Source organism: Centroberyx affinis, unplaced genomic scaffold (assembly GCF_046629955.1).
Source record: "Centroberyx affinis isolate AG114_WGS23_722 - 3 ecotype Tasmania unplaced genomic scaffold, CSIRO-AGI_Caff_v1 ptg000835l_1, whole genome shotgun sequence".
Classification (NCBI taxonomy): domain Eukaryota; kingdom Metazoa; phylum Chordata; class Actinopteri; order Beryciformes; family Berycidae; genus Centroberyx; species Centroberyx affinis.
Genome location: NW_027279432.1, coordinates 110654 through 121217, shown reverse-complemented (window position 1 = coordinate 121217; position 10564 = coordinate 110654). Strand labels below are relative to the sequence as shown.

General features: G+C 39.5%; 2 protein-coding genes across 3 annotated transcripts; one reads left to right on the top strand and one right to left on the bottom strand.

Annotated features, from left to right (window-relative positions):
- Positions 1 to 104: 104 nt before the first annotated feature.
- LOC139645252 (transcription factor BTF3 homolog 4-like) lies at positions 105 to 6097 on the bottom strand. 2 transcript variants are annotated; one of them, XM_071520922.1, is made up of 6 exons: positions 6001 to 6097; positions 5048 to 5109; positions 4286 to 4399; positions 3145 to 3346; positions 1101 to 1160; positions 105 to 555 (listed from the first exon to the last, which is right to left on the bottom strand). In XM_071520922.1, exons 2-6 carry the CDS (start codon positions 5099 to 5101, stop codon positions 509 to 511), a joined length of 477 nt encoding a protein of 158 aa, XP_071377023.1. In that variant the 5' UTR covers positions 5102 to 5109; positions 6001 to 6097; the 3' UTR covers positions 105 to 508. The 2 variants fall into 2 exon arrangements, with proteins under 2 accessions (XP_071377023.1, XP_071377024.1); XM_071520923.1 differs by lacking the exon at positions 6001 to 6097 and having other exon boundaries at positions 5048 to 5110.
- A 598-nt stretch (positions 6098 to 6695) lies between these two features.
- txndc12 (thioredoxin domain containing 12 (endoplasmic reticulum)) lies at positions 6696 to 10553 on the top strand. The gene is made up of 7 exons (XM_071520924.1): positions 6696 to 6867; positions 7373 to 7433; positions 7771 to 7823; positions 8162 to 8235; positions 8474 to 8543; positions 9003 to 9086; positions 9436 to 10553. Exons 1-7 carry the CDS (start codon positions 6768 to 6770, stop codon positions 9513 to 9515), a joined length of 522 nt encoding a protein of 173 aa, XP_071377025.1. The 5' UTR covers positions 6696 to 6767; the 3' UTR covers positions 9516 to 10553.
- Positions 10554 to 10564: the final 11 nt, after the last annotated feature.

Below are 10564 nucleotides of genomic sequence, written 5' to 3'. Positions count from 1 at the left end.
AAAATATCACTGTTTAGTGTTTGTTTGGATTCCCATTAGTTGGCATTGAGGTGACAACTATTCTTCCAGTAGCCCAGGCAAAAAAAATATCTGAAAAAAGAAAATTCAGTAACCCAAAATGTTTTATTAAATCCACAATCACCATCTCATGTGAGGTGAATTCTTCAAATCACTTTTACGGTACTTTAATAAACATAATCTCTTAAATACTAGCAACATTTAACCATGTAGAAAGCTTGTGTCCAAGGCAGTTGAGTCCTTTGGGTGCCGAGAGCTGCACAGATCCTGGTGTTTCAGCGGCTCCACAATGAAAAGAAAACCTACAGTATCTGCATGTTGTGCTGTTGTTGTTGTTGTTGTTGTTGTTGTTGTTGTAGGTAGGTACACTGAAGTGGTTCACCTCTCCGGAGACGACGCAGTGCAGCTCTTTAACAACCGTTTCCCCACAAGAGGAAATGCCCTTTGCGAGTCCACAAGAGGTAAAACGGTTGGTGGGGAAAAGGATTCATTAGTTTGCTTCGTTCTTCGAAGCCTCGTCAAAGTTCTCCACAAGATCTGCAAGATGGAACGCAAGGAGAAACGTCAGAGTTTTGTTCCAAAAACACATCCACCGTTTGATAAAAGTGGCACCAACTTTTCTTCATTAAGGATAGCAAGTAAATCAGACGTTGGTTGACCAAAACAAACATCAATATTTTCCCTAACATTCTGCAGCTGAAGTTTCCTTACAAAATGGGACATCAACCATTTGAAAACACTGATGCCAACAAAATTATTCCACCACAAAATTGGAACAAATTGGAACCAAAGACAAGTCCTTGGTTGACAAAATTGTAACACTTTTACAGACTGGATCCTCTATATTTAAGAGATATTGAATGATGAACTTGAAGTAATTAGTAGTAGTATTTTTTTTTTTTTACAAAATGGATGTAGTTTAGAGTTTTGGAAATGAGGTTCATATAGATAATCTAATGAGTTGACATTTAACGGAGGAAGAAGCTCTAATTATCACATGCTCTAAACTGGTATGTGTCATCATAATTGTCACCAGAAAGAGGAATTAAAACAAAGACAACCAGTGACACAGCAGTTTGTACCTGGGACGTCGTCGTCTTCCTCGTCAACATTTTCCTCCTTCACTGCCTTCAGATCCATTGCTGCAATTTAAAACAAGAAATCCAACATGAAGCGAATAAAATTTGGGCTGCAACTTGGCAACAAAATGAATTCCTTGCTAGTTACTACTGTCTTGTGTAAATGTGTGCGCACATGTCAGTGTTCCCACGTCACTGACCTAAAATTCCATGACTTCACATGAGTATTAGCCTGCATGCATTTCCATGACCTAAAAATTTTTAATTCCTTCCATACATGTTGCTTCAAGATAGAAATTGCTAAAACAGCCTACACTTGCTGAGGAAAAGTTGCCACTGAATGTAAAAAAAAGAGCTTAAAGAATCCATTGATATTCCATTTCTTCGGAGATTTATCTATTTTTTAATCCCTGAAGGTGAAATTCTTGTACGTCCCTCTACAGGGAGGTCAGAGGTCAGAGGTCAGCTGCAGAACAGTTTCCCCAGAGCTGGTAGGGATTTAAGGCTGCGGTTTACAAAAAAAAGACATCTTGCCGATCTCCTGAAGTTCCACCACTGTGAAAGAAAACCCGTAGTGGAATTTTGAGTTGGATTATTTTTTGTTTTATGGACTTTCGGACTGTGGGATTTTGGGTGTTTTTTGTTAAAGTCTTTAAATATATGAATATTTTGGTTCTGCACTAAGATTTTGTGTTTGTGTTGTTCTTGTTGGGTTGAGTATGGTCATTTGATGTGTAGGATGTACATTTAGATTGGTGTGCATCCTTTTGTGAGGTTTGATTTAAACATTTAAAAAAAAAAAAACTACAAACGAATCAAAACCTGACTGACCAATCTTAAATGCCAGGAGAGAGACCTGGCTGGCACCCCTAACAAAATACTAAGAAAGTTAAACTGTCACAAAACGTCTGTGATTGGTCTAAAATATCACATGATTGATTGTTTTGCTTTGTGGAAAACCTTTTCCGTTTGCCTTTGTTTACGTCTCTGCGCTGACTTTTCTTTCTAAATGAATCGTCTGGAGGTTCGGCTTGCTGAGCCTGTTAGATATCTGCACCTTTATGACCGATTAAACAAAATCCTCAGATTCCCTCAGCCGTCTTTGTCAGTTGTTGTTGTTCTGAGTTTTTGTCACTGCCATTTCCAATCTCCCTAGGTTACGGTTACCTCTTTAATCTTCACGCGCCCCCACTGGCATGGAGTGTGAACAAACAATACAAAGCTGTAGTGAGGATACACAAATTTGTATGCGGCCGCGTGTTCAACTGCGTTTCTATTTCGGGCGAGTTCGACCTCATCGTGACTGTGAGTTCACCGCTGCCAGGGGCGCCCTGGTGTAAACACAACGTCCTGGTTCGAGTTCGGCCCGGGACGTTTGTCACATGTCATCCCTTTCTCTCTCTCTACACTTTGAACTAGGGCTGGGCGATACTGATAAAATCAAATATCACAATTTGGACATTTTAGACCGAATACTTCGATATCGATAATGTGACGATATTTTGGGGATGAGTATTCGTGCTTTCATGATATATTTACACACAAGAAAATTTTGAAAATTAGTAATGATCATTAGTAATCAGTAATGAGTAATCAGTAATGTGGATATGATGAGCAGGTAAAGCCAATCATTTACTCAGGCAATTCAGAAAATTGTACCGCTTCACTGTAACGCAGCCTTTAAGATCAAGAAGAAGTAACATTTCACAATATTAAGATTGACCAAAATCCCAGATGATATCTAGTTTCATATCACAATATCGATGTTACATGATATATCGCTCAGCCCTACTTTGAACATCTAATAAAGGCAAAAATGGAAAAAACATAATAAGATTAAAGAGTACACCGCTGGCTTTAGTGTCTGGCTCAGTTACACTTCAGGAGGGCGGATGCTTGCCAACACAGTTCAGGTCTTTACAAAATCCGCTGACCTTCGCTGCCCAGAATACAAAATTCTGTGAATATGCCTGATATTACAGGATCAAGGGAACCCTGACTTTGTGCCCGTGTGTGTGTGTGTGTGTGTGTGTGTGTGTGTACCCACATTGCCGAGGGAACTGCTCAGCCAGTTTGCGCAGGCTGGTGAGGCTGTCGGCTCCCAGCTGGCTCAGGATGCCCGGCAGCATCTCCGTCAGCTGCTTGGTCTCGGCGTGGCCGGTGATGGCGAAGGTGTTGGCAGACAGAGAGGCCTGCACTTTGGGGTTGTTGAAGTGGATCACCGTCCCGTCGTCTTTTATCATGTTCACCTGAGAGGAGAACACAGTCGGGCTTAGAGGCTCTAGAGTCATAACATTCTGCAGCTTTAACACATAATGTCAGTGGCACTTTGTGTCATAACATTTACATTTTTTTTTTTACATTTTTGCCATTCAACTAACGCTCTTATCCAGAGGGCTGGGTGATAATTCAGTATTATCGTTTATCATCGTTCGGTGGAATCATATGGTGATGATATGGTGATTTTGATTTTGATATTGTGACACACAATTCTGCTGTCTAAACTGATAACAAGCCAATTTTATTTAAAAACTCAAAGTGACAAAGACAAAGTGAGGTATGGGACACTTTCATGAGCTGGTTTGAAAATTCCGGCTTTGTTTGACATCACGCCTAACATTACCATTGACTTCAATGGGATGAACATTAACTAGATTATTTAACATGTGATTTTGCATACGTGAGCCATATCGTTACAGGTTACCAACTGAAAAAAGAAAAACTCTGACATGGAACTTATCTGTGACTGAATGTCAACAGCACACAGATAAATATTGTTACTGACCATGCAACAACAAAACAAAGTGTCATAAATTAGATCTCAGATTATTGCAGTTTCACAGTCAATGATATTAAGAGTTACATTTATTTACTGCAAAATACAACAAGTCAATTGAGCAGCAGCATCAATGAATAAGTGAAAAATATTGCTGTTAAGTTTTTATTGTCCTTGACTTTATCGGTTTTTGTGTCCTTTGTTGTCTCCAAAGCACTTTGAGACAAACCTGCTGGTTAAAAGCACTCTATAAATAAACTAGATGCGTTTACATAATTGGGGTTTGCTGAAGTTCAGCTCTCACGTCTTTTATCTTGCCTGAAACATGACAATGATAAAAGAGACAAAAACAAAACTGCGTAGCCACAATGCTGCCTTCAGTTTGCCTTTGATGTTGTCGGGGATTCCTTACCTCTTCTATTCCCGCGATGTTGTTCACTGCCAGTTTCTTCAAAGAGCCTTGAAGTTTTTTGTCATCAGCTGTCGCCGTCTTGTGAACGACCTTTTTCTTCCTGCGGGCTGTTCCCTACGGAGAGAACAGGTGGTCGTGTCAGTCAAGCAAAAAAAAAAAAAAGGCATTAAAGATGAGTGAATGACCCAAAATTACTGCCAGGTGAGACCTTTATATCTCAATGGGATTTAACTCAAACACTCTTAAACACTCTTTATTGTGTTTTAGTCATAATAAAGAAACATTCTTTCAAAACAGTTATGGTGAAACAGTTACAAACACAAGACTAGACCTGGCTAAAACAAGAAATTACAGAAAAGCTGTTAACACACTAATCTTGGTAGGAGTGCAGGCCCCCTCTATCAGATCAATAATACACAAAGGGCGAAAAGCGCCATCTAGTGTGTAGATGAGGTAAAGGCCTCACAGTGAAATAGGAACAATGCCACAGGCCACAGTTGAATGGGTCAATGCTCTCATCCATAAAGGGAATGCTGAGCTCAGGAGGAAAGACCTGGCAGATGCTGTGTGCCATCAGCCGAGCAGCAACTGAGCCAACTACAGGACAAAACTGAGCATTAAATCTTCAAGGCCCAGAGTGAAACTGTGTTAGCGTGTGTGGAGTGGGAATTTGATCAGGAATATTGTACAAACAGAGGCTTAATTGTAATGTTACCGTTGCTAATATGAGGATATATGGCACACAAAAGAAACCTACTGTACCTTTCCACCTATCCGGACTTGCGCCTGAAGTTTGGCAAGCTTCTCTTGATTCATGGCTCTATCTGTAAGACAAGATTAAATGAGATGATTCCCATTAGTGTCACTTAAACCCAAATGAGGCTACAGTCTTCTACATGTCACAGACCAACCACCTATTGAATAAACCCAACCAAGCGTGAAGTGGTTATTTGACTAAATTTTATTAACACATTAGTACCTAGTCAGAGCTACTACAACACTGATCTCTGCCATATAATAATAATAAAGTTTATTTGTTTCATCTTTCGTACAAAATTGTAGCCCAAAGTGTTTCACATAATAATAAATGAAAACAGGAAATCAAATAAACCAGAGTTAAAAATAAATACTTAACAAGCAGTAAAATAGTTTATGTAAAATAAAATAGTAAACCAGGATTAAACAGGTTATTAAGACTAAAGAATAAGAAAAAAAGAGGAATATGAACATAAAATCTATATGTACATAGAATAACCTTAATTAAGAACCAGACTAAAAAGATTTTAGACTTTGTCTTAAAAATACCACCAGACCTCGCATTCTGAGATTCTGCTAACTCAACACTCAGCAGAGCTGAACCTGCTAATCAAGCTCTGCCAGGAGAACAGCACTTAGCTTGTTAGCTACTAGCTGGCTATCATCTGACAGCAACGGCAAACTACTTAAGTTAAACTGATCCCATACCGACAACACTGGCTGACACGGGTTTAACAAATGCAACTGGAGCTAAATTTAAGTTGACAAATCTCTGTCCCTTAAAGCTAGGTTGCTAGCTAAAAGGTTAGCTAACATTAGCAACTGGCTAAGGAGCACAGCAAGTGGACATGCTTTTACTGGCTGGTTAACCAGACAGCTAACGTCAGCATCAAATTAAATGATAAAACGTATCGACTCTGATGTGTACCTCTAACTGAACTAAGTCGTAAATTATTTACCTTTGAGAAGTATTTAACTAGCAGTCCGATGGATTGTTCTCTCCTGAAGCTGTAGCAGGGCTTCACTGAGGAAACCAGTGTCAAGTCAGCAAGGATAAAAAGAGACTTTCCGGTCTTACTTTTCAAAATAAAATCCATATTCATAAACCTACAGTATGTTGGATTTTTTTTGTTTTACTTATATAAATTAAAGGCTAAAAATCTCTGTTCAAAAGTGAAGACTTAGAATATATTTAAGGAAAATAAGGGAAAAGTCATATATATCTCTCTCATTTGTTTTCAAATGTGACAGTTTTTGCGCTTTCATGCTTTTATTTGAAAGCAAAATCGCCATGACTTCCGGTCTCATGATACCTATTTCTGTTTGACTTGACGCAGCTACAGCCGCAGGAACACGCGGTTGTGTGGATGTGATGTCATGTGAACTGCCCCGAAAATGGAGAGCCTTGTTGGCCAATAGGAGGACAGGAGACGGCTGACACACGCGCGTGTACACACACACACACACACACACACACACACACACACACACACACACACATATATACAGATACATATTTTATTTGTGTTTTATGGACAAATACCGCAAGTTACGTTAAAGGATAGACTTTTATTGTGAAATATAAAAGTTTGACACCAAAGTCCCGCCTCATCCGCATCCTAGAGATGCTCCATCACTTCCGGGTCATCGGTTAACGAACAGTACTGCCAGCAGATATAGCTGGATATAGCTCGTAGCATAGTTGCAAGAAAGGCCAGTAAAAAAAATGCAGTCGTCTCTAGTGAATATTGCGTTATTTTCTTCTTTTCAGGTTTTGTTGTCTTTGTCTTATTTTAATGAGGTCGCCGCTGCAGGCAACGCGCGAGGTGAGTTATATTTAGTGCAAGAAAGACAAAGTCAGCAGGACGGTTGTGTGTAGCCAGAGCTAGCTAGCTAGCTCAGAGCTTGATAAAATACTTGGCTGAGTCTAACGTTAAATCTCTTTAAAGTGAGATTACAAAGTCTGTTTCTCGAACAGTTAGGTAGGCGATGAAGTGACACCATTTTCAAATCTCATGTCGACGATTTCTGGTAGCTATTGTAACTATTAACGCTAATCTATTACTAGTATACACTAATGTTAATTGGGTTGTTGAGAAGTATCTGGAAGTCAAATCTACCAAACTAGCTTGCTAGCTAGCTAGGTAGCTACAGGTGAGAGTCATGTTTACCTGTGGCTTGATATTGAATTACCCCCCATTCAGTGGTATTTGCTGCAGTTTCGAGGCAGTTTCTTTTATTGACATTGTATCTCATGCAGACACACCCTGACCTAGAAATATAACACCAGTGACATGAAGCTGGTGTACTGAGTGATGCATTCACCCACAGGTTTTGGAGATAACATCCACTGGAGGAGCCTGGACGATGGGAAGAAAGAAGCAGAGGCCAGGTAAATACACTGAGTGCAAAAGTATTGGGAACACTTGTATAATTGTGTTGACCTCCATTTTGTGCCAATTATGTCAAGGCGTAAAACTCCTTTTGTTATTAAACATGTGTCTTTCCATTCATCTACATTTCCTCTTTGATTCAATATGTGATTATCAATACTTTTCACATATATTTTTCTGCTCTGTTGCATGGTAAAATCACGTTACTCAGTGTATATTGCCATGTACTTACAGTTGTAGGCCTTACAAACTGAGGTCAGAGTTATTAGCATCAGATCTGGTGCTAGACCAGCACTTGATATTGTCTTTGTCCAACTTGTTCATTTGCTTTGACAGCGGGCTTCCAATTATGGTCATCGTCCACAAGACCTGGTGTGGAGCCTGCAAAGGTAAAACAACATCCTCTCCCTCCACTTACAGTATAAAAGAAAATCACTCAATTTACTCTGCTCAATTTAAGAATTCCTGTATGTTGTGTAGCAAATGATTCCACATGGAGCTGATTCGAAGAGAATGATTGAGGAGGAAGGATACATATGTATTGTTTCAGAGTTGACAGCACTGCTATAAAATAAAACTTATTCGGGTACAAAATTCGATTGCTTAGACCATACGAGTAGCCTATAGGTATTCTGAAATTGTAGGATAATAAAGCGTATCCGTATTTGTTCAGGATTTTAAGAGATTCTGGATAAACATTAACTATGTTATTGTTCTTTTACATCAGCTCTGAAGCCCAAATTTGCTGAGTCCAAGGAAATCTCTGAACTTGCTCACAACTTTGTCATGGTCAACCTGGAGGTGAGAAAATGTTGACAGTAAACAGCCCAGCAAAACCCTGTTCACTTGGATACAACAGGGCTAAATTATAACTCTTCTGCACACATAAGTAGTTTTTTTCTCTCTCGTCTTACTGTGTTTTATTATTTTATTTCTGCGTTTTACCATTGTGCAAATAACCAAACTTTAACTAATTGTGTGGGTGGGTGCGATTTGTTGCCAGACCTGTAAATCATCACTCATGTCTTTATTTCAACAGGACGAGGAGGAGCCAAAGGACGAAGCCTTCAGTCCTGATGGTGGATACATTCCTAGGATTCTTTTCCTCGGTAAGGAGGGGGTCATGTCACTCTTCTTGTAAACATTTTTCAGGATCGTTTGGAGAGATTGATTGCACAGTTGCCCTGCCTGAACAGTGTGCAGCGCCTGCTAATCAGTAGTTTCAGTGTGCTGGATTTAAGAGAGTTTAGTTGGCAAAGTCTTCTCCCGGCGTCAGTATACTGAAAATTAGTTTGACTGAGTACAGATTAGCGTAATACTAATCAAGAATGCTGTGTGGATGAGGCAAAGATAAAATGAGCCAATCACAGGAAGCAGCAATGTAAATGCTACACACATCAGGCTTTGAGATTCAGTGTGGATTGAATGTTGAAATCGCCACAATGCATGTTGAAATATTTCTAGTGCACGCACAACCAGTATATCGTTTGGATTCGAATGAACTAAGCAAAATTCAGACATTATTTCTATCAGAAATTATCTCTGACTGTTCTCACTTCCCCTCACAGATCCCAGTGGGAAAGTCCATCCTGAGATCACCAACAAAAACGGGAATCCCAACTACAAGTACTTTTACAGCAATGCAGAACAAGGTAACAATCCTTATCCTTCTCGTTACATTATCTGCTGGAAAATATTTAAAGAGTTTAATTCCAAAATTACATATCTACCCTTTAAAATGTGATAGCTGCCTTGCTGGCATGAAAGTAAAACTAATACTGACTATTATAGAAGTTATAAGCTATCCAGAGCCCTTTACTTGGCAAACAGTAACATTTGAGAGGATGCAATCATCTGTTTTGTTTTATCTTGGGTAACTAACAACAGGTAGCATGTGTTTCCCAAATGGATATGTAGCGTTTTGGAATGAAAAACCCTCAAAACTACTTGATAAGCAGGGTGGGAATCTCAAACTGCTTTTCTTTCCCCCATGTCACTCAGTTGTGTCCGGTATGAAGGAGGCACAGGAGAAGCTGACAGGCGACGCCTTCAGGCAGTCTCATCCCGGAGATGAACTGTAAGGAGCCAGAGACGGGCGAAAGGCTGCAAGGGCTACGTTCCATTACCTGAGCCTGAGCCCATTCAGCCCCGTTACACCCCATTTCACTATTTATAGTTAGACTTTGGGAAGTGGAATCAGTCTTGCTAACCAAAGCAAAACCGACCAGTTAAAGCATTGGTGCTGAAGTATTCCTTTTTTCCCCATCCAATATTTCAAAACTACCAGGCACGCCTACCTTTTAGAAGTTTTCTGTCATCCTCTTTGTCGTAAATACTGTGCATAGTTGAAATCTACTGTACTTGAATAAAACGCCATATACCTACTGTCTGTAGAGGATGAAAAACAACTCAAGCTAGCCCAGTTAACTGCAGTATTTGATATTAACCCACACCTGCATACGCTCCTGTCTGGGGAAAACCTCGTACCTCCAAAACATCAACTTTTCAGGAACTAAGAATAACAGCCTTGTTTTTGGCTTGACTACCATGCAGTTTTTGAGTTTCTTATTGGTTCAGAAAAGGTTTCGTAAAGCCAAGGGTCATAGCATTTTCTCAACCCATAGAGGAGCATGTAATCCTTCAATTGAAGTTAAAATATGAAAATCACCAGAATTGGAGTTGTGAGGATTTCACCCAACAGTGACAATAAGGTACTTCATATCGGTAAAGAGAAATGTCTTGATTCCCACAGTGATGTGCTTCCAAAATCCTCTACAGTACTGACATTATATAAGTGACACTATTTGCCCTGGTCTATAAAGGGGCCTGTACTTCTGATTATATTATTATCTGCACTGTACAGTGTTGGAGGGGAGAACCCTTTTTTTTAAACAGTTATTCATTTAATCCTGCCAATTTACATTGCTTTAGCTAAATCTACATAATTTGTTTTTACAGTTAGTTTTGTTTTGCTGCTTGTGAAGTGATACCACTCGGATCATTTTTTACTGGCCTTGTTTAACTCTTCGAAGAAGGGATGAACAAAGTGGTGAAGCGTCTTGTCTTGCTGTATTTTATACATGTACACAACCAAGTGTGCAAATAAAGTTTGTTGTATTGAATAATTTGT